The sequence below is a fragment of the Esox lucius genome, chromosome 3, assembly GCF_011004845.1.
Source record: "Esox lucius isolate fEsoLuc1 chromosome 3, fEsoLuc1.pri, whole genome shotgun sequence".
In the NCBI taxonomy this organism is placed as follows: domain Eukaryota; kingdom Metazoa; phylum Chordata; class Actinopteri; order Esociformes; family Esocidae; genus Esox; species Esox lucius.
In genome coordinates, this window is record NC_047571.1 from 7,582,936 (window position 1) to 7,606,964 (window position 24,029).

Below are 24,029 nucleotides of genomic sequence, written 5' to 3' on the forward strand. Positions count from 1 at the left end.
AAGCCACCCTTTTCCGACTGAGGACCATGGCCCTGGATTTGGAGGTACTGATTCTCATCCCCACCGCTTCACACTCGGCTGCAATCCGTCCTAAGGCATGCTGAAGGTCCTGGCTTGAAGGGGCCAACACGACAACATCATCCGCAAAGAGCAGAGACAAAATCGTGTGGTCCCCTAACCAGACACCCTCTGGCCCCTGGCTGCACCTAGAAATTCTGTCCATAAAAATTACGAACAGAACCGGCGACAAAGGGCAGCCCTGCCGGAGTCCAACATGCACTGGGAACAAGTCTGACTTACTGCCGGCAATGCGGACCAAGCTCCTGCTTCGGTCGTACAGGGACCTGACAGCTCTTAGCAAAGGATCCAGGACCCCATATTCCCAAAGCACTCTCCACAGGATGCCGCGAGGGACACAGTCAAATGCCTTCTCCAAATCCACAAAACACATGTGGAACCCATTTTTTTTTATTGTGAAATATATATATATATATTAGTCAATTCTATATTTCAGTCTCAAAGTAATTTTTTGTTTTTAAATCCAAATGTTTGGTGTATAGAACAAAAAGAGAGAGCTTTGTGTCCCAGGACTTTCGGTAGGCACTATCTTGATGAATGTTGATCAGTATAACGTTCAGAAAATGGAGACAGTCGAACAAGGTTTCCATACTGTATTCACAAGCTATTTTTTTAACATTATTTATAAGCAAGAGTAATGCATGAATGTCTATAATTATAAACAATATGCATTATCAAAATGTTTAATTACTTTTAATACCGACCACATTTTCATTATTATCTTAAAAGCCGGGGGTCTCCCGATTGACAGAACTTTTCCCCAAATGCAATGCCAATATGCATCGGTTATTCAAGAACGGCCTTCCTATCTCTCTATAAAGACCACTGACTGGTCGCTAGTTAAAGGTAGTCGTTTTAACTGCAGAGAGGGAGTACCTCACCAAGCACATAATTACAACTGTGCCAATTATCAGCCTTTCAACTACCAATTATGTTCCTCTCGCTTCTGTGTCGGCCTCTTTACTGCCAGGGAAAGAGAACGGCACACGGACAGGTTTGCCTCATCTAGCACTCAAAAGGGAAATCGACATATGCCCCAAGACATTTGCATTTGCTGCTTAATGAAATAATAAGTCAAGCTAAAGCTTTTCTCATTCAAGTGCAAAGTGAAATAAAATAATTATAGGGGATAATATTTACCAGAAAAGCAGCTAATATTTCCCCGGTGAGCATGAAGAGAGCTCATCACGCATTACACCTAGTCGCTGAGTTAAACATGCCCTCTTTTGAATATACTGATGTTTCTGTGGTCCTTGTGTAAAGTGCTAGCTGCCTGCCCTGAGTCCGGACACAAGTTGATTGTGGACTCAGCACATATCTACATTACCAGAAGGAAGTGGCCTCTCGAGAGGCCTATCTTTAAACCTGGTGGAAAACATGGTTTGTGTTGGGGGAGTGTTGTAGCCTACTGATGGGAAACACTGTGCTCCCTGTGGGGCTGATAAGATAAGGACAGACGTAACAGCAATTTGCTCCTTCAGCAGCCTTTTGGTAGGAGGGAGAGGAGGTGGAGGGGGTCACTGGTGGTGTTTTCTAAGCAGACTAGCCAGACTAGTTGCCAGACCCCAACATAATCGTTCCCTCACAAAACAGCCGCAGCCTTGAAACAAAGGACACCTCCGAAGCGGCTTACTCACATACCAGCTCTTTTCATTTTAGCAACCACAACAATGCCTTCCAACACTACTGAAATGAGATATTATTTTAGATAATACCCAGTGCAAACACTGTCCGTGGAAGGAGGCCCGGATTAACCGTTGGAACTAACCATGCGTCAACTCTGAAACGTTCCTCCCAGGTCTTAATAATTGGCTCTGATGAGAGATGGAGATGTCTCCACTTGTCGGAGTAGGCTGTAAGGGTTTTCTATACTGAGGCGAAGGGGAGATAATGGCCTTGCAACCAGGGTTGATGAGTGCCCTATCCTCCGCTTCCACTGAGAACAATGTGCCATTATATACCATTGTGTTCCCATTGGGACCTGCCTCAAACCGCTACACAAATGATAAAACATGCTGAGTGATAGGAAACACGCGTCCAAGGTCCTAAGTGGATGAGCTGCGTATATCTGTGACGAGAAGTCTTTCTATGCCAGGGGGTGGGTGAGACGCATACATTTTACATTTCCGTCTTTTAGCCGACGCTCTCTGACAGATTGGTTTAACGGTCTTGCGCAAGGACAGAACAACCGATTTTTCACCTTGCCATCTCTGGGATTTGATCTAGCAACCTTGTAGTTACTGGTCTGCTGCCCTGACCGCTAGGCTATCTGCTTGTATCCCAAACAAGACTCTAAATAGTGCTGAGTGATGAGTGCTGAATGAGTTCATAGAAATGTGGTTTTATTGACCAGTTTGTTTTTGTAAAGGACAGACTTTCGTTTAAGCCTCAACAGTGTTGAATTGAAACAGTCCTGTAATTGGAATATCAGTGCCTCACCTTGCCTAAGTGATGTGCCACAGGTATATATTCAGAACAGTAGGCTTCTTCAACTTTTGACACCAAAAGTCCTTGAGTGAAATAAGCTTTGCACCTAAAATGCAAGGTCTACATTGTCTGTACATTGATCTGTACTCCTTTTTATTAATTCACACCGAGTCCGGTCCTTCTGATGGCCTTCAGAACAGACAGTAGGGCTTTCCTGGAGGGCTGGTTGAACTGCAGGATTGTGTCCTAAACCAAAGATATCTTGTTCCACACACATGAAAACAAGTGTGCTACAAGTGGATCGATGACAATTGTTTTCTGATGGTTGTTTTCTGATGGTCCCAAATCCCAAGTGGTCGGCCATTTTCACATGCACAACACCACCGTGAATTAGCCGGTTGGGCGATTTGATTAGTCCACAATCATGCTCTTCCAGGTTGGTTAAACCAACAACACAAACCGTCGCTCCAGAACCGGGGATTTCTAGCAACCTTGTAGTTACTGGTCTGCTGCCCTAACCGCTAGGCTATCTGCTTGTATCCCAAACAAGACTCTAAATAGTGCAATATTGGTCAACGGGTATAGTTTATGGCTTCATGATTTGGAGAAAATATTTAGTCGCAATGTTTTTGGACAAATACTGCAATTACGATTGTGATTTATGATTTTCAACCATGGCTGTGAACAGCGTGGATAATCTCACTCCAAAATAGAGGTAATAGAAATCATACCATACATAATGTGGTATTAAACTGAATTGAAAACGAGTTAAAGATACTTTTGAAACATTTGACACTTTCAAAACCTTTTGTAAATACTAATTTAATGCAATGGTGTTTGCTTCTTTTGCTGTGTTTGTGCTGTTGCCATAGCAAATTAGGAAAGCGTTCTTAAACATTGAGGGATATTTTCTCCTATATTAATTGTTTGTAGTCACTAACATGGAAGCCGAAACTTTTAATAACCATGCTGTTGTGTAAGTGGGACAATATCCACTCACTAGCTTATCAGACGTCTTTGCAAGAAGTTGTATTCTGAACCAAAACTAACACAGACAAAATATCAAATATTTGTCCTGGTATTTGTTCAGGCTTTGAAGCAAACTACAGAAATGCTTTCAGCACCCACAAGAAAACCTGTCGAATCGCATTTCTTATCTTAGTATTTGAGCCGAAGATAGCAGAGGTTGGTGATTTGGATATTGCAAAATATTTCAATATCACGATTTTGATTAGAATTCAATACTGTAGTGTAATAAATGCAGGTTAGAGACTGTTATTTTGGAAAAGACAAAATGTCTCTGTTCTTTGTCTTGCTCAGACTGACTGGCCTTGTTCTCTGCCCTTAACCGAGTAAATATAGCCAATCAGAGGTGGATTGTCTCCTAGTGTCTGATCTCAACAAATCAATGTTTTGCCAAAGGTAGTATTTTTCAAAATGTATCAGGAAAAGGAACTCCATTAACTTTTGGGTCAAACATTCTCTCTGTATATCTTCCTAGTTAGCTTACTCACAGACCACCGCGTCATTTCAGACCAACATCTTCACCAGGGCAGTTAGGTTGGTGCTGCAGGAGAGTTAACTGAAGGGATCCTAAAATGAGCATTTGTATCCCTTTTCTAAATGGTAGCCTATTCTCTGCGTAGGGTTTAGGTGAAAAGTAGTGCAGTACAAGGGTGCCGATGGCCAAAGCATTCCCAGTAGTTTCCCTATTTTTCCAAAATCAATAAGAGAACCTACTTTCCTTCAGGATCCAGGCGAAGACCAGGGAACTGCGGGAGAGGCAGGCACGGGAGAGGGACTACGCCGAGATCCTGGATGTCAACTCAGGCCGGGATGAGGAGCACCCGTACGCTGGCATCGGGCCCCTGGACACATCCATGGATAGTGGGCACAGCCGGCCGCAGAGCCCCCGAGAAGACCCCCGCCACCAAGACCCCTCGCTCTACACGCAAGTCGGCAAGGGCCGCAACGCCAACGGACGCCCTCCCTCAGCTGATAGGTGAGGGATTGAGGGTGGACGGATATGTTACAGATGGCATCCTGTTCCCTTTATAGTGCACACTTTTAACCAGAGTAATTTTGCTTAGTAAGGAATAGTGTGCCATTTGGGACATAACCGTAATAATACCAATATTCATGGGAGCACTGCATGACAATTTGGTTTTATTGGCCAGTTTGTTTTTGTAAAAGACAGACCTTCGTTTAAGCCTCAACAGTGTTGAATTGAAACAGTCCTGTAATTGGAATATCAGTGCCTCACCTTGCCTAACTGATGTGCCACAGGTATATATTCAGAACAGTAGGCTTCTTCAACTTCTGACACAAGTCCTCGAGTGAAATGAGCTTTGCAGCAAACGGTCAAACCTAAAATGCAGGAAAGGTCTACATTGTCTGTACATTGATCTGTACTCCTTTTTATTAATTCACACCGAGTCCGGTCCTTCTGATGGCCTTCAGAACAGACAGTAGGGCTTTCCTGGAGGGCTGGTCGAACTGCAGGATTGTGTCCTAAACCAAAGATATCTTGTTCCACACACATGAAAACAAGTGTGCTACAAGTGGATCGATGACAATTGTTTTCTGATGGTTGCATATCCCATATCCCAAGTGGTCGGCATTTTCACATGCACCACATCACACTGCACTCCAAATGGCATCCTATTCCCAATACAGCACACTAGGGGACCCTGGTTCAAAGTATTGCACTACTTTGGGAATGGGGTGCCATTTGGAACCTCAGGTTTTTCACTGTAGGTCTGCAAGGCCCCCTGGGGTTGTTTTTCTACTCAATGAATGCAGTCCACCTGGGTGTTAACTCAGGATGTCCCTCTGCTCACAACTATTTCCAAATGATTCATACTTTATGCATTATTGATTTCTACACACCGCCATGTCAGAGATTTTATTTAGTTCTAGAGAAGGTGTTCCTAACGAAGTGAGCATAGAGGAACTGGTCACTGAACTTAGTCGGGGACATTGCGAATCACTGAGCACCTCGATTCTTTACAGCATCGGCCAGTGATCGTGTTGCCTTAAGCCTGGCATTTTCTGGTTTTGGTGCTCAGTGCATCTTTCCAAGTCTCCAGTAGAATTGCCCTCCAGAACACTGTAATCAAAAGCATATGTTTCATTGCAAAACCTTCAGAAGTTCATTAGTCTCTAATAACACCCTCCTTCCTATAAAGTAGTGCACTATGTAGGGAAGAAGGTGCCTTTCCATTCAGTCTTCATTAGATGTCTGGAAATGATCAGGCTTTACTGAGACGTCCTGACAGAAACTGTTAAACGAAAGCATTTGTTTTAGCAGTGGAGTATTTAATTTGATTGTGAAGTTGGGCTACCTTCCTGTTTGGGATTTTTATGTAGGCCCAGTTGTATTTTCTCACGCTGTATTCCAAGGAGCACTGCCTCCACTGTTGTAATAACATGTCAAGGAGAGTGTGTACTGTAGAATAGCTCTGTTTACCGGTTAATCTTAACAAGACAGGATTTTCTCAAGATTGCATCAAGACTTTGTGTCAGCTGCTTTTCTTATCAACAAAATAGGTGCAAGTAACAACAAACGCTTGCGAAGAGGGGTTGTTATAGGAACAGGAGAAAACCAGGAAGTGCGTTTCCTTTTGGGCCTCTACGTAGATCAGGAAGAGCGTAACAGCCCACCATGGGAGCGAGAGGAAGGTGGAAGCCCTCTGGCTTTTTCCGGGTCAAATAGCGGGGAATGTTTTTTCATTAAGGCCCTGCGTAGAAGTGGAGACTTATGTCACCTCCTGCTGACATTATACAAAGTAAGAAAAGCTGCAAGGTTGGAAGAAAAGTCTCTCTTTTCTGAACACATTTTACCAGGATGGTGTCTAGTGTTTCTGATTTTCTTATTATTTTTTGGGAGATATAGGCTAGTGCCTTAGAGAGAGACTGCGGAAGTAATTGATTTGAGAACCCAAGTAGATGACTTACTGATGTCCATGGCAAGATCACATCTAGCATGTGCAATACTTACAGGTAATGTCCCCCCCCCTAAAACCGGCCCGCCCTGTCTTTCTTAGAATGTGAATGCCAGAATGTTGCATCCAGTGGGCCAGACCCTTTCGCTCTCCAACTCCTCTCAGAGCAATAAAATCTCTCATTGCCCCGTGTTCCCACTTTACAGGGAAAGAAAACAAACCTTCAGCTGCGTAAATATACAGAGGAATTTTCTTATGGCCCAGTTTCTTTTCAAAATGTTGTCCTGATCAGAAATGTCTATTCAACAGCGAAGTGTAAAACAGGTTTTCCAGGACCTTCGTGAAACCCACGGGAGAAGTCGCCCATTTCCTCAACTTTGAGAGACATGAAAGAGATCTGTCAACTCAATCATACTGTTGCAACAGGGGCCACTTTCCACCATAGACCATTTGTAGTGCACTTGTTATTCCATTAGGGCCTTGGTAAAAGGCTGTGCACTATTGAACTAGTGGGATAGAGTTCCTTTTGAGAAGGAACCATACTTTGAGAAGGAACCCTACTTTTTAAACATTGAAACAGAAAACTGCTTTTTCTAGAGTTCTTTCGTGCTGCTTCTTATACTACGGAAATGAATAATTGCACTGGACATATCATTGCTGTAGCTATATGTTAAGAATACAATTTTTCTCTCTGATTTAATCCATCTTGTTCTTCTGTCAAGTTGCATAACTTCTCCTGGATGTTGTGGTTGGTCTTGCTTGCTCAGACCATCTGCCAAAGAAAATGTTGTGCAAGGCTCAAACTTTCATCTGTAAACTTTTCCCAGAATTGCTATGTATATTTCGCAAGGGCTTGAGTTAATATTTGACAGCTGGTATCATTTGTCATAATATTGTGAGTTTAAGCCCCATTGACTGTTTCTATCTGGGAAAAGGTATTATTTCAGATTTATTATATCAGAAAAGCTGATTGACAATCAGTTCTCCATGAAGAAAAATGTACATCTAACCAATCCCTGATATGTTTCCATTGACCAGTTATCAGACACTGTACACTTGGTCTTTAAAGCAAACATCATATAGCTGCAACTTAACATATATGAAGCCACTCCCCTGCCCCACCTGTCCTTGTCTAACTTCTGACTTTGATTGTTTTACAAACTCTGGACACAGCCCACATGCGTTTATTATAATTACTACTATTTGTACTCTTAATGTTCACCCAGAACAGGACTGGCCACCCCTCAGAGTCTGGGTCCTCTCTAGGTTTCTTCCTAAATTTCACCCCTTTCAGGGCATCTTTCCTAGTAACTGTGCATCAACCTTGTAGCTTGCTCTTTGGGATTTCAGGCTGGGTGTTTTGTAAAAGCACTTTGACATCTGCTGATGTGAAAAGGGCTGTATAAAATACATGTGATTGATTAACCTTGCTAATTAGAGGTCAGAGGAGAATGGCCTGCAGAAAGGTTCAGCTGCAGAAAGGTCACAAACACTCTTTAAACACTCTTCACAAGAGTGGTGTGCGGAAGGGCTTCTCTGAATGCTCATTGAACCTTGAAGTGGATGGAGGCAAAAGGCAGTTGTACCCAATACTAGATAGGGTGTACCCAATAAAATGGCTGGTGAGCATATTGTTCTCCATGACATGGTGACGGGTAAAGCAAGTTCATTATCTTCCATCTGCATTGTTGTTTCCTTCTACAAGAATGGCAATGTAATCAAATAAAAAATAAACACATCCAGTTTTCGGTCTCCATTTTCGCTTTCTGGAGTCTGGATCCTTCTGGGTAGCCCCGCCCTGAGAAGAGACCTGGGTTTAACTCACCATGGCTAATGCAGTTTGTTGCTTTCATTGATTCAGCTACATTACATTCATTTAAGCTGGCAAGAAAAGCCCTGGCAGTGAGAGAAGCAACATGTTTGGTCACCTCATATCACAGCTCCACCACAGGAGTTGTGTGAAACAGCGGGACAAGCAGCATAAGTAGTGCTATTGGGATGCACAGCAGAGGTTCTGGAGCCTGATGAGGCTCAACACTTGAGTGACATTATTTCACAGGGGATCATGTCATTCTTGTTCCGTCTGCTTTGCGGATTAGTAGAAAAGGCAGTTGAATTTTGCCCGTGTGTGTGTGTGTGTGTGTGTGTGTGTTTTAAACCAGAAAAAATGTGACTCATGTGGACCTTTTGCCGGTCCCCGTGAGGCAAAAGTCAATTTCCGGCTCAGGGTTTAGGGTCAAACTTACAATTCATTTTAGAGTTAGAATTTGGGGTTCTTTAAGGTCCAGGCATTTTGGTTAAGTTAAGGGTTAGGGTTAGGCATTACGTCTAGGTAAGGTTTAGGCATAAATGTTTCTTTACTGAGGTTAAATGTCCCAGTGAGTATAGTAAAACCAGAAAAAATTGGAGGGTGTGTGTAAGGGTGTGTGTGCGTAAGTGTGCGCCTGAGCGCATCTAATTCCCACATCCAGCGTGAGTACACACATGGCTAATCTCCTTTCATTCAGATAGAGAGCTTTCAGATACACAGCATGACCCCTCTGAGAATAACACACAAATGTACACACAATTGCAAAGCAGATTGAGCCACCTACGAGGTTGACACTAAAAGAATAGGCTTTCAAAACAGCAGAGCAGTTAAAACTGCAAGATTTTCATTTTGTTGAGAATGGAATGTAATTAAGATAGTATTATTTGGCTTGAGCTAGTCCCCCCCCCCCAAAAAAAAAAAAACAGGCTGCAAAAGCAACAGACACTACGCTGCATATAAATCTCCCAACGCCAGTTATGAGAGATCAGACTGGCATCAGATAATCCACTTATCGCTCCACACCCGTATTCATTTTGCCGATGTCTGTCTCATTTCAGGGGTTCATGTGATAAACCATAATCCAATGGTTGACCTTTTGCTTATGTCACCATCTGTTTTCCAGGTCTCAATCCGCTTTTTGCATACGTGTACTGCATGGATACATCCCAAATTGCACCCCGGCCCTATATAATGCACCACTTTTGACCGCGGCCAGCCGAAGCAGGGCACTGTAGTGGGCATAGGGTGTATTATGGGACTCAGAGGATTTTATTCACCAGCTGTTTGAATAGGTAACGTTCTCTGTACTATACATGATTTCCGGATCCGTTATTGTGATTAAAGGTTTATTACTTTGTGGTTCCTCTTTACTTAAACCGTCATGCGTTATACTGCGTATCATAAATGACTGGCGGTTTAATATGTGGCTCAAGATCTGGTAATGAACAGCTTCTCCCATCTGTGCAGTGGAAATGCACTGCCCTGATGTTTAGTGAACGAGGGACGACGTTCCTCTCTGGTCCGTCTTTTAGCTTAAAGCCCCTTTCATTTCACTGGTCTGGTTAGGTTCTTGTTTTAAACGCTTCAGCCCAGCAACAATGCATTCCCTATGAGGATCTCTATGCTCTCAGCTACCTTGACAACCCCAAGGTTTAAATCTCAACAGAGGGATGTGTGAATGTAAGTGGTCTGGGGGATGGGAAAGGACTGAGGAAGTCAATAGGTTCAATGGGACAGTAGTTGCAAATGGCGCCCTGTTCCCTATATAGTGCTCAACTTGTGTCCCTGGTGTCATTTGGGATGCACCCGTTCTCTTTACTGATATTAGGATAAGCTCCAAATCTGTTTTACAGTATCTGTGTCTGGGTGTTTTCATGCTTGATAAGGATTACTCCTGCTTATAACACACGCCCACACACCCTAATGTAGAGTAAAGCTGGTTAGAGCCCAGAAATAGCTGCCGTTTCGTCAACCCTGAGGGGGAGAGTAAAATTAAAGGATGATCGGGTTATAGGGCACTCCATCGCTGCTTACGGTAATATCTGTCTGAATTAGGACATATTGCGGAAGGAGCTTTTTTTGCTTTTTATGTGCAATCTGGCTTATTCATACTCTTGGAACACAGAATATGTACAGTGTACCAAGACAACATTATTGTAATGAAATATAGGAGTAAGGGATAAACAGTACAACCCCTCTGTAACAAAATGACTGCCAAGAGTTACAGTTTGGACTACCTCAAAATGGCCAAAAGGAGAATAATGTGTTGTATTGTGCCTGGCCCATCCAGAGAGACTTAGAGCCTGTCTGCTCCTCAGGGTGGTTCGATGTTAAACCTGAGCACCACGGACGGCAGCAAACTGATTAACAGAGAACCTGTAGCCCGCACGCACAGGGAAGAGCAAGGAAATGGAGACAGGTCAGCACCGCTGCTTCCAAATGATGGAACATTGCCTGTTAAACCTGTGTGGTCACTCAGGGACAGTTGGCCACTCAGGGTAGCAGTCTGTCTGTCCTGCCCATTATTGACTATGTCTGATGTCTGGCAGGATGATGTCATGCTCTTTCCTCTTATATCTGGTGCCAGGCAGACGGAATCCTTATTGGAGCTGAGTCCCACCAGTGGAGCGCCATACTGAAACGTTGCGGTTCTATTTAATTATGTGGGCTTTCCTCTGGGGTCACTCGGAAGTCCTAGTCTGTGACAGCAACGCAAGCGTGGAGGAATAACATTTAAAAAAGTCATACTCCAATATTTTCTGTTAAAGTTTGTGCTGTTTGATCCCCCTTGTTTCCGTCACAAACCCATAGACTCACCATTAACGTCTGTCAACATCCGTAGAACTGACAGTTTCGACAGCAGTCGCAGTGCTTTACACAAACAGCATGTGCTGCTTCATATGAACCTTTCTTAATGCCACTGGTGTACATTTGGGAAGTATTTTGGACAGTGAAAACTGCACTGAAGATGGAGTAGGGTATCATTTAGGTCTTACTCTGAACCCGATACCTTCATGGAATCTACCCCATGAGAGACATCCCTCTCCCCCGTCTGCCCCAAAGCATACATCTGAAGACTTTAGAAATGTGGACTGGAAAAACCACACATCTGAGAGGCCCTGTCACCCAGACATGGATTCAAATACAATCTGAAATCTTTCAAATGCGATTAATTCTGCACGGTTTATTGAATTGGCCTCAGGAAATGGAACCAATAGAAAAGTTGAAAAACGGGTCAGTCCCTGCGCACGAGACACTCATGGGGAAACTCCAGCAAACCTTCAAAGTTGCCTGAAAGATTTGAGAAGTGTTTTGTAGGCCATGTCTGCTCTTCTCTCTGGCTAGATGTCTGGACCTGATAATGGGGAGATAAAAGAGGGAAAGGATGAAGGGATACACAGAGTGTTTGATGGGGACACTGTCAGATTTAGCTGTGTCTGGCCGTCTGCTTGGGAGTGCCGAGATAGCTGGGAATGAGAATCCAACGGGATAGAATCTTTACACAATCCAGATTTGAATCGTTTTCAGAGCGTTTTGCGGAGATGCTGACAGATGCTGCAGGCTGGCTTTTATTAAGGCTGACCGGTCTTTGTTAGCTCTTCTTGGGATTTAAGATTCTCTGTCCTAAACTGAACTTTCTGGAGGTAGTGCCCTGCAAAGGGAATATTTAGTCATTTGGGATGCGGACCTGGCGTGAGCCTCAGAGAAGAGACTGAGGGCACTTTGTTGAGCGTCATTGTGGGACTAATGATGGCGGTCCTGTGTAGCCTCTTAGGAATAGCATTCTGACAGGTATACAGCCCTCGTTATGTGTCATGGCCAAATACTGAAATATATGGAATCCAAGGATACAGAAAACAATTACAACAGCCTGTATGTCTCATACTTCGATCAAATCCTACTGTGTATTCTTCCGCTGCCCACCCAGCAGTTAGCGCTGCGCGAAGGTGTTATTCACAGTTGTATTCCTGTGTCTCCAACACGGTGCATCGTCTTTTGAAATGGTCTCCACTTCCTATCAAGATACCTGGAGCAACAGAGAATAAGAAAAACCCATTCGATTAAATCACTCCCACACAGGCAGGCGTTGGCAGTTTGTCACATCAATAGCGAGATAAAGGGTTATTCTGCCAGCAACAGGCCTGCCCCTGTGTAGGACACATGCTCCACGGCGTTCCACTGCCACTCTCATACAAGGTGTCACATTGGGTCTGTTGGATTATTAAATCAGTCTAATAGGGACCCTGGGAAATGGAAGGGGAGTGAAGAAAACACAATAAATCTGAGGATGAAACACCGGCTTTGATCAGCGGCTGTTCTCAGCGATTCCCTTTGATCCGAGAGAAGGGAATCAGTGTTTGGTTAAGTATTCCCTCAAGAACGCGAGACAGAAACCCTGGATGATGTAAGCCAACGAGTCCTGTTGTATTTTCTTGTCTCGTTCCTTCGAGATTTGCTATTCAAACGGTCATCTCTGCACACATCAAAAGCATGGCAAAGCCTTTCTTCTCCCACCAAAAACAATATGCATTTTTGATCTGCTCCATTATTACCACTGACATTTATTGATCGCGTATAATGTGTTTTTGGTACCGTAGCTTCCGGGCTATTGAAATAAACTGAATTAGTGTTTTAGAAGAGAATTATTGAAATGCCGTTGAGTTGGTCATTAACTAAAGGGTCTTTCAATGAATAGCCTGCTGTGTTCCTTGTCAGTCCACAACATGTGATGTCCTCTGCTTGTTGCCTTGTAGGTATTACCATCTACTGTATACCATGATGCCTGGGGGTTGCTCGCATGGTAAAGTGTCTTTGATATTGGAGTAGATTCCGGTGGGACATTGCATATTTTTATTAAATTTGTAGTTCACCTGTTTTACATATGGTCTTATTCTGAGCATGAAGCTCCCAGTTTAAATGGTTGAAATACAGTGGCCCAGTCAAAGATCTAGGCCCTCACTTTTCAATGTTGCTTACAAACTGCAATATTCGTAGACAGTGCATGAGATCATTTCTAAGCAAAGTGTGGGATTCATCAGTTTGTACTTGAGAATGTGTGTACATTTAACCACAGCTCTGACCATGTGTTCACACAGCACCTTGTAGAAAAGTCAAACTGCATTTAATAGTGCTACTGCTACTAATAGTTTTCAGAGGGAGCTATCAAATTCATAAACATGAAACCATTTAAGCCTAATATATACAGTGGGGAGAACAAGTATTTGATACACTGCCGATTTTGCAGGTTCTCCCACTTACAAAGCATGTAGAAGTCTGTAATTTTTATCATAGGAACTCTTCAACTGTGAGTGACGGAATCTAAAACAGAAATCCAGAAAATCACATTGTATGATTTTTAAGTAATTAATTTGCATTTTATATCATGACATAAGTATTTGATACATCATAAAAGCAGAACTTAATATTTGGTACAGGAACCTTTGTTTGCAATTACAGAGATCATACGTTTCCTGTAGTTCTTGACCAGGTTTGCACACACTGCAGCAAGGATTTTGGCCCACTCCTTCATACAAACCTTCTCCAGATCCTTCAGGTTTTGGGGCTGTCGCTGGGCAAAACGGACTTTCAGGTCCCTCCAAAGATTTTTTTATTGGGTTCAGGTCTGGAGACTGGCTAGGCCACTCCAGGACCTTGAGATGCTTCTTATGGAGCCCCTCTTTAGTTGCCCTGGCTGTGTGTTTCGGGTCGTTGTCGTCCTTCTTCCTCCAAACACGGCGAGTGGAGTTTAGACCAAAAAGCTATATTTTGGTCTCATCAGACCACATGACCTTCTCCCATTCCTCCTCTGGATCATCCAGATGGTCATTGGCAAACTTCAGACGGGCCTGGACATGCGCTGGCTTGAGCAGGGGGACTTTGCGTGCGCTGCAGGATTTTAATCCATGACGGCGTAGTGTGTTACTAATGGTTTTCTTTGAGACTGTGGTCCCAGCTCTCTTCAGGTCATTGACCAGGTCCTGCCGTGTAGTTCTGGGCTGATCCCTCACCTTCCTCATGATCATTGATGCCCCACGAGGTGAGATCTTGCATGGAGCCCCAGACCGAGGGAGATTGACCGTCATCTTGAACCTCTTCCGTTTTCTAATAATTGCGCCAACAGTTGTTGCCTTCTCACCAAGCTGCTTGCATATTGTCCAGTAGCCCATCCCAGCCTTGTGCAGGTCTACAATTTTATCCCTGATGTTCTTACGCAGCTCTCTGGTCTTGGCCATTGTAGAGAGGTTGGAGTCTGTTTGGTAACGAGTTCAAACAGGTGCAGTTAATACATGTAATGAGTGGAGAACAGGAGGGCTTCTTAAAGAAAAACTAACAGGTCTGTGAGAGCCAGAATTCTTACTGGTTGGTAGGTGATCAAATACTTATGTCATGCAATAAAATGCAAATGAATTATTGAAAAATCATACAATGTGATTTTCTGGATTTTTGTTTTAGATTCCGGCTTTCACAGTTGAAGTGTACCTATGATAAAAATTACGGACCTCTACATGCTTTGTAAGTAGGAAAACCTGCAATATCGGCAGTGTATCAAATACTTGTTCTCCCCACTGTACATACACGATCAGCCATAACATTATGACCACCTGCCTAATATTGTGTTGGTCCCCCTTTTGCTGCCAAAACAGCCCTAACCCATTGAGGCATGAACTCCACTAGACCCCTGAAGGTGTGCTGTGGTATCTGGCACCAAGACGTTAGCTGCAGATGCTGTAAGTCCTGTAAGTTGCTAGGTGGGGCCTCCATGGATCGGACTTGTTGGTCCAGCACATCCCACAGATGCTTGATTAGATTGAGATCCGGGGAATTTGGAGGCCAAGTTAACACCTTGAAGTCATTGTGTTCCTCAAACCATTCCTGAACCATTTTTGCTTTGTGGCAGGGCGCATTATCCTGCTGAAAGAGGCCAATGTAATCAGGGAATACCGTTGTCATGAAAGGGTGCACTTGAACTGCAACAATGCTCAGGTAGGTGGTACGTGTCAAAGTAACATCCACATGAATGGCAGGACCCTATGTTTCCCAGCAGAACATTGCCTAAAGCATCACACTGCCTCCGCTGGCTTGCCTTCTTCCCATAGTGCATCCTGGTGCCATGTGTTCTCCAGGTAAGTGATGCACACGCACCCGGCCATCCATGTGATGTAAAAGGAAATGTGATTTATCAGACCAGGCCACCTTCTTCTATTTCTGTGGTCCAGTTCTGATGCTCACATGCCCATTGTAGGAGCTTTCGGCAGTAGACAGGGGTCAGCATGGGCACACTGACTGGTCTGCAGCTACGTAGCCCCATACGCAACAAATTGCGATGCATTGTGCGTTCTGACACTTTTCTATCAGTACCAGCATTAACTTCTTCAGCAATTTGAACTACAGTAACTCGTCTGTTGGATTGGACCACACGGGCCAGCCTTCGCTCCACACTTGCATCAATGAGCCTTAGCTACCCATGACCGTCGCTGGTTCACCACTTTTCCTTCCTTGGACCACTTTTGATAGGTACTGACCACTGCAGACCGGGAACACCCTACAAGGGCTGCAGTTTTGGAGATACTCTGACCCAGTCGTCCTCCCATCATAATTTGGCCCTTGTCATAGTCGCTCAAATCCTTACACTTGGCCATTTTTCCTGCTACTAACACATCAACTTTGAGGACAGAATGTTCACTTGCTGCCTAATATATCCCACCCACTGACAGGTGCCATGATAACGAGATTATCAGTGTTATTCACTTCACCTGTCAGTGGTCATAATGTTATGGCTGATCGGTGTATGTACCCAAAAAGAGTTAACGTTGTTACTGCCGCGATGGGTGACTTTACCAAATGTTAATGTGTGGGGTTGAATTTCTACGCAAGCAACACATTTATTTTTTTATTTGTTCATTATTACCATATATACAAATACACAATAATTGATTTTGATTTCTAAAGTAAAATTATAAACAATGTTTTGTACAACCCCGTTTCCAAGTTGTGACGCTGCCTAAAATGCTAAGAAAAATATCTGAATGCAATGATGTGCAAATCATTTAATCCCTATTATCCCTATATTGAAAATCATACAAAGACAACATATCCAATTCGGAAACCAGAGAAATGTTATTGTCTTTGGAAAAATATGCCCATTTTGAATTTGATTCCAGGAACATGTTTCAAAAAGTTTGGGACTGGTTTTCTATTACTGTGTTTCATCTCAACTTCTTTTAACCACACTGTAAGCTTTTGGGAACTGAAGACCTACTGCTATAGTTTTTGTTTTATAGGATTTCAGCTGCTCAACATTTCAGTGTCTCCTTTGTCGTAATTTTCCACTTTGCCCTAAAAGCTCGTGCCAAGAAAAGACACAGGCAGTTCTGGATCTTGTTTATATATGGTTTCTTCTTTGCATTGTAGAATTTTAACTTACATTTGTGGATGCATTGATAAACTCCGTTCACAGTAAGGTTGCACATTTTAAGACTTTTCCTTAATCGACGGTCGACAATGTAAACGATCAATCAATTGATTAATCTTATTAAACGTGTCTGACTAAAAATCTCCAATGTGTAATTTTTACACGTCGTAGACATAGCTTGTTTGACACCATGTAGCTTAGATGACCAAATATCAAATCAGATAACGAGCGCAACGCTATTATACCTCCTTGCTGGATTAAAAACGGAAACAAGTATATTTTAAAACAGAAATAGTTAAAAGATCAATGGAAAATTAATAATTTTAAACCTATGCCTGTATTTAAAAAGAACAAAAAATCAGACTTGACATTTTTAGATGAGTATGCCTACTACTTTAAGGCCGCCAAGGCACTCTGTGGATATACCATGAATAGTGTATACACCCTTATCAAATATAAACAAACGATCCTCAAAAACAAAAACAATTCTGTTATTAAAAAAACTACAATTTAACTACAAAAGACTACAACTACTGCAAGCTGATCTGATTGTCAAGCAAGACTACTGATTTTCAGGAGCACCATTTGCAGCGAATATGATCGTTTTTTTCAATCAAAATGATCACAAGCCACTTATTTTTGCTCGCTTAATCTTTCATTGGAATATACCGCTGTAGATTATTCGGAGACCGATATTCGACAAATCATTAACATCCCTAGTTCACAGACAATGGTGTTCCTGAGCCCATGCAGTGATCTCCACTACAGAATCAAGTCTGTTTTTAATGCAGTGCCACCTGAAGCCAGGAAGATCACGGCGTCCAGTATTGTTTTTCGGCCTTGTCCGTTGCTTAGAGATTTTTCTAGATTCTTTGAATCTTTTAATGATATTGTGTCCAAACTATTTGCAGTTATATGCTGAAAAACGCTATTCTTCAATTGTTACACTATTTGCCCATGCAGTCTTTCACAGAGTGGTGAACCCCTCTTCATCTTCTGACAAACTCATCCTCTCTGGGATGCTCTTTTTATATCCATCATGTTACTGACCTGTTGCCAATTAATCTGATTAGCTGTGAGATGTTCCACCATGTTATTTTTTTGTTACACAACTTTTCCAGTCTTTTGTTGCCCCTGCCCAGCTTTTTTTAATTGTGTTGCTGGCATCAAAATCAAAGTAGGCAAGGAACAATACAAATGTTCAGCTTCAACATTTGATATGTTGTTTTTGTGCTATTTTCTATTGAAAATAGGGTTTAAATTATTTGTACATCTTTACATTATTTTTTTATTTTTATTTTACACAGCTTCCCAACTTCTTTCAAAGTAGGGATGTAATTCAATAATCTAAGAATGTTTGTTAGAGGTTGTTTGCAAGTCACTGACAGATCAGTTCTAAATTGTAGTCTGTACTGGAGAAACTAGATCTATTTAAATATTAACCCGTTTGCTAATGTCTTATTATCAATGGTAGAATGATACCATCATTCTATAAATCAAATAAATAGTAGTACTGAAGTCATATGTATCTCCTCAAATGTGCAATAAAGTTATTATTTTCATTGTTACCTCAAATTCAGAAGGTTTTGTGCAATATGTTTGTATTCTTTTTCCATATTGCCCAGCTCTATCATGAGTGTGCAGGATTTCTCTCTTCACATCGGCATTCAGACAGCCAGTTCTTTTTACAACAACTCTTCTAATTCTCCATCTACTCAGCTCCTGGGTGTGACACAAGGAAAGGACAGTTACAGTAGGTGACACTAGCAGTCTGATATTACTCAATGGTTAAAAGGTAAAAAGAACAGTCTTCCTAATCTCTGCTGGTGGAACCACATCAGATAAGACTGTCACAATTCTGTTATTTCTCATTGTAGTAGTTACATTTTCCTGTATGTGACTCAAATCCTGCCACTCAACTGACAAAGGCTCTCATTTGAATATTAATAAATGAGTAAAATACGGCCGCTGTTGATACAATCTTTCTTATTATAATTCATTGGGAAATCACTGATTTCAGTTTTCTATTACATCAATATTTTTTGCTTAATGAAAACTCCCTCTGGTGCAGCCTCAGTGATACGTTGTTTGTTTCACGGAAGATGACAGAGCTGCGCAATATAATCAACTATGCGTTTTAATTTGTCAAACATGTGAAATTAGTTGACAGGTTTGCAGTGGAGGTAAATCACAGTTTACTTCCCGACTGAATTGGAGTGCGTGTATGTCTGCGCGCGTCACCCTTATTCCAAACTGTATCAAAATGAAATGGCTGCAGTTTGTTTGCGTGCAAAGCCTTCCTCTAATGAAAATAAGGATTCCTTCCAAATATCCCCCTCTTCTCTTTTTAGTGCACTAGGTTGCCATTTGGGCCAAACTGTCGAGGGCTTAGGGGGCTGCCGTTTCACCCACGCACTTCAAAGCAATTACTTCTCTTGCTCACGAAAGTTCCCTCAAAAAGTTGTTTTCTTTGTTTAATTAAATGAGATGATTTAACTGAAAAAGCAATTTGGCTAATTAGGGATGAAGTCTGCGGATCTAAGGCCCATTGGGTTTTCATTCAGACTATTTGAATAAATAACAAAAGTGTATCTGGCATAGCGAGTATGTTGTCGACTTGACGAATGTTTGACTTGAATTTCAATGTATTGATATCTGAGAATCTATTGCTTTCTTTGTGAAGCTGTAGAAATTAGTTAGCAGGAGGATGACGGAAAGCTATGAAGCTAGCATCTGCTGTTTGGAGATTGCTGTTGCAATAGCTATCTAAACAGAACACAACCCAATCAGTCATTTTAAATCCCTCCTTTGTTATGCTAATCCAGCATTATGTGAAGTACTGTATACTGTATGACTTTGTTGAAACTAAGGGTATGATTAGCATTTGTCAATTCCTGGAACCTGTTTTGACATTGAATCATGAGCAAAACAATTAAGACAAGTCAGTCAGAGGCCCCTGAATGGCGCCGTGTAAAGTCGCTGCCTCACAGTTAGCCCCTTCTGGGCAAGACCGGAAGTTTGAATCCTGCTAACAGAGTAGCCCAGAGATCCAGTGGAGGGCAGTCCAACTGGTCAGCACCGTCTGTGTTTTGTCACAATCTTGCAACTCCTGGTAGCTTAGGCGGCTGTAAGCTAATGTTGGTAGAAGGCTGGAGAGCACGTTCCTTCCAGGGCCTAACAATTCAGTTCTAGACTCCCTGATTGAGGGACCAGTATAATAAGAACCAGATAAGCCTTGGATGTGCTTTGGAAGGCATACCTTGACATCGAGTGTCCCGATTCTGCTGGGAGTTGCTGTAATGTGGCAAGGCCTTAATCACAAATTGGAAATCATGAAATTTCGTGAAAAAAATGGGGAAAATAGTCAGTTACCCATAATGTTTTGTCAAATCCTTTGAGGTTTTTGTAATTGCGCAAAAACAAATGTACTGTATGAGTAATGCATCCCTTCTGCCTTTGGACAAATATGAAGATAAGAAAGGGGATATGTGCTGTGTGACCCTTGCTGTTTGTGCTTGACAACAGTGAGGCATTTTCGCCTCGATCATCCGTCATTTTCATACCCCAGCGGTTTCGCCAACATTGACTGAGATGAAACAAATCATAATTACTCTTAATTTGTGGCATTTCCAAGAACTCTGACAATGTGCATGTTAGACTAATATCCATTACATGTCTCACTGTTGAGACAACCCAGAACAGGTCCGTTTTGACTGCAGAGGTCTCAACCACTGATGTCAGAAGTAGTACCGTGGACCAAATGGCACCCCGTACCCTAAACACTGCCCCAATTTAGATCCTGTCAAAAATAGGGCACTTTTTAGTGGACAGGCTACCGTTTGGGATACTGCCCCGGTCTCCTTCCCCTGGGTTGGGTTCAGGGTATGAGGAGCTTGACAAGGTGAGGACGGGCCTGTTGTGTTATTCAGAGCTGACTACAGACAAGCCCTTTGGTTGGTGGTCGGAGAATGGATGCCAGTGGGTGGAGTGCAGGACCACTTCTAGACGTTGTGTTGACAGGTCTAGTTTTCGGGGTCCAGTGTGTGTTCCTGTCTTCCTGTGTGTGTGCGCGCAGGGGTGTGTAGTTGCAGATTTTAATGTGGTTTTCCGTCTTTCTCCCAGTCGGCAGGCGTTGACACAGGCAAGCGTTTGGGCCACAGCACCTAAGAGTTGTGGGTGCCAGTGGAACGTTCCTTTTGGATCGACTGTTTGGGATGAAAAGGGAGGACCTGACAGACCTGGCAGGTTTCACAAAGGAAATAAGTCTTTCATCCATCTGTAACGTGTACATTGTCAAAGAATTGGACTTATGTCCAACTTGATGTTTTACAGTTACTCACCCTGAATGTAGGTCATGGGGAAAAGAGAAACTTTCATCCATGGCTCAGATTTCTTTACTCAGCCATTGCTAACTTTAGCTGCAAAATAAAAATGTTATTTGGTAATTATTTTAATAGCTAAATCACTGTTAAGTAACAAAATAGTAGATTTTTCTTTGTTTAACAGTGCTCCTGATGAGGAGCCATGTAACGTGAAAGAAAGTGAACCCCATTCCCTAAGAAATCCACTTCTCCTATTGACTAGTTCCAGAGCTTGTAGTAGGGGAATGTAAAGCATGAAATGATAAAATGTTACTGTACTTAAGGTCTGCTGTGGAGATGTTTAACTGTGGACACAACCGCCACATCTCAGGAGATAAATAAAAAAGAAGGAAAAATCCCTCTTCACTCTCTAGTCCTGAATGAAAGAGGTGCCAAGAGTGTCTGCATGTGTTGACCGTAGTGCTCCATTTACAGAATGGGGGGCTGTTTTCTATGCAGTCCCAGACCTATTGATCTTTTCTTTTTTTTCTGGGTAATGAACGACCACTGGCCCCAACCTCTTCTACCTCTAGTCTGTTAGCACAAATAATAACTAATCAATATGCACTGGAGTCCCGGCGAACATCCTTTTAACACATGATTTATTCTACGCCAACACAGTGAGGCGCACGGAGCAGTCACTTCGCTTCCAACCAATCAATTCACCCAATCAACTAAGGAGTCTTTCATCATATCCAATTATTTAAGATCCTCTTTGTTTTTTGTAATTAATTTTTATTGGTCCATTCAGGATTCCGCGGTTCGTATCCGGACAGATGTGACCTCAGTGACGCGTTCCGATCGGTCATATCCATTCTCTGTCCTACCCTGTGATGTGTGCGCCACTTTAGTCTGTTAAAGAAAGAATGGTAGGCGGATAAGTGCTTTTTCCTACTATGTTGCCTTCAGTCACTGTCTGGGTCAGAGTGATTGGGATGTCTTTAGGGATTCTCCCTCGTTCGGAACTGTGTGTTTGGGAAAATACAATTTTAAACGGGATGGTCAGAAGTCCTGAATGCTTATTGGCTGAAAGCTGTGTTTTCAAAAAAAAATTTTGATGTTCTAATTATGATAGTAACTGGTTTATAAAAATGTTTTGCTATATTGACAATATACCATGGCTGAAAACTATACTCAATGCTCTGAGCTGTGTTGTGCAGTGTCTAACGTTCATGCACACCCCCTTCTATTTTATTGCTTAAATATACAATAGCACTCTACGTTTGACCAGAGCCTCAGACGTTATTAGATCCCTACATAGGGAGTAAGATTTTATTCGTGCCACGCCATTGGAATGAATGGAGGGCACACAATTCCTCCCCAGAGGCTCGTCTCCGTGGCAGCGTTGGCCTGCTCTCAGGGAAGGGGGTCAGACTGGGCCGACTGGGGGCCACCCTGTCCTCACCCTCTGAGCTGTTCTACAGGCCGATGCAGGAAACGGACATGAAAACCTCTCTCTGGGAACAGCCCGGCTTATGCCCCAAGGAAATATTATGTGTCTGTGACATACAAAGAGTACTTAGTTCCGTTGTAACAACATGCTAATGAAAGATATTTCGGCTGAGATTTCCAGATTAGTCGTTTTAGATCATTTTTATCTGGATTCTAACTTCATGTCACCCTTTGCGCTGCCTCTAACTTATCTTTCATAAAATAATGTATTTTAGGATTTGAATTCATTATGTAACCGATGACTACTTGTATAGTCTTTTAAAAAGCAGCCGATATGACTGAACCTCGGTCAGCTTTATAAATCCTTCATTTCCATGTCGCATCACCTTAGGTCTCTTGTTAGTGTCATTTTGCTCTGCACCTGAATGTCAGCCTAAATAATAACACTTGTTTTGGTTCTCCCTTCCCCCATTGCCCTTGTGGCTTTTGCATGCTGCTTGGACGTGACAACTCAGGGGAACAAATAAGGTATTGTATGAACCATCTGAAGTATATTTTAGTTAGTATACAATCCACTTCATGAAGTGCAAATACTGCCCTTTGACAGTATTTCTCTATGCAAGTGTTCCCCTTGTCCTTTGTACCCTGATAGTTAGCGAACAGTGAACGTATAACAAGCAAAGTATGTCTGCATTGCTGAATGCACGTCTCCATAGCTCAGGGGCCGTACATACTGTGTGCCACGTCACAGAAGAGCTGATGTGATATCAGGTTCGCCCGGATCACGTTATCATATGTTACTTATCATATGTTACTGATTTCACATGGCCGTTGCTGCTCGGAAACGCTTTGTAAATACAGATTCCAAGACAGAAATCCCTCTCTAGTCTCCCTCTGCACCTTCAATTAGCACTGCAACCTCACTGACGGCCACGCTGGGTAATCTGTTATTTCCGCGCCGTTGTTTTGCCGCTGTCTGGTTGCGGTCCAATGTGGCTTGCGCGTGGTCCCCAAGGGGTTGGGAGCAGACAGCTCAATAAGGAGGGAATAATGCGTCCCGTCACGTGAGACACGTGAGGGAGGGGACTTTTTATGTCCCAGGTTGGTGTCCTAATTGGTGCCCTACAGTATACCCTATTTAGAGCCCCATGGAACATGGACAAAAGTAGTGCGCGACGGGGTTGGGAATAGGGTTATGTTTGGGAGTCCGTTTGGACCTAGTCTGTGGTCCAGGGCAAGTCCCATAGGCCCGCTGTCTGCCTTACAGAGCGGCCGGTGAGGTCACCACCTCGAGTTCCATGCCAGGCCGAGCAGTCCGCCACTTCAGAGTCCCTGTGCACCCAAATGGCATCATGTTGCCCAATAGGCATGGTCAAAGTCAAAGGTAGTGCACTACATAGCAAATAGGGTACAGTTTGGAATGCATTCAGAGGTAATGACGGGGGGCTTTAAAGTAGCACTCTTAAACCGCGGCAGCCCCTTGTAGCACCCCTGTTATTTATGGGGCTCTGTAATGTGTGTGAAACGTGCTTGTCAGCAGCCGACCTTGAATGGCCTCCAGGGATTAGTCCTGCCTCTCCCCAGGACTAACCCTGTCACCCCAC

The 24,029-nt window shown here is 42.9% G+C and overlaps 1 protein-coding gene across 5 annotated transcripts in view; it reads left to right on the forward strand.

The window, feature by feature from the left end:
- Window positions 1-24,029, forward strand: part of pard3ab (par-3 family cell polarity regulator alpha, b) — a 161,468-nt gene that overhangs the window by 117,180 nt on the left and 20,259 nt on the right. For 4 of the 5 annotated variants that reach the window (XM_020045296.3, XM_029116649.2, XM_029116647.2 and 1 more), the window contains one exon: window positions 4,256-4,507. In XM_020045296.3, coding sequence (XP_019900855.3) covers window positions 4,256-4,507 — 252 coding nt within the window. Of the gene's footprint in view, window positions 1-4,255; window positions 4,508-22,940; window positions 22,954-24,029 lie in introns of all 5 variants that reach the window. The other variant, XM_034289269.1, reaches the window with a different exon arrangement.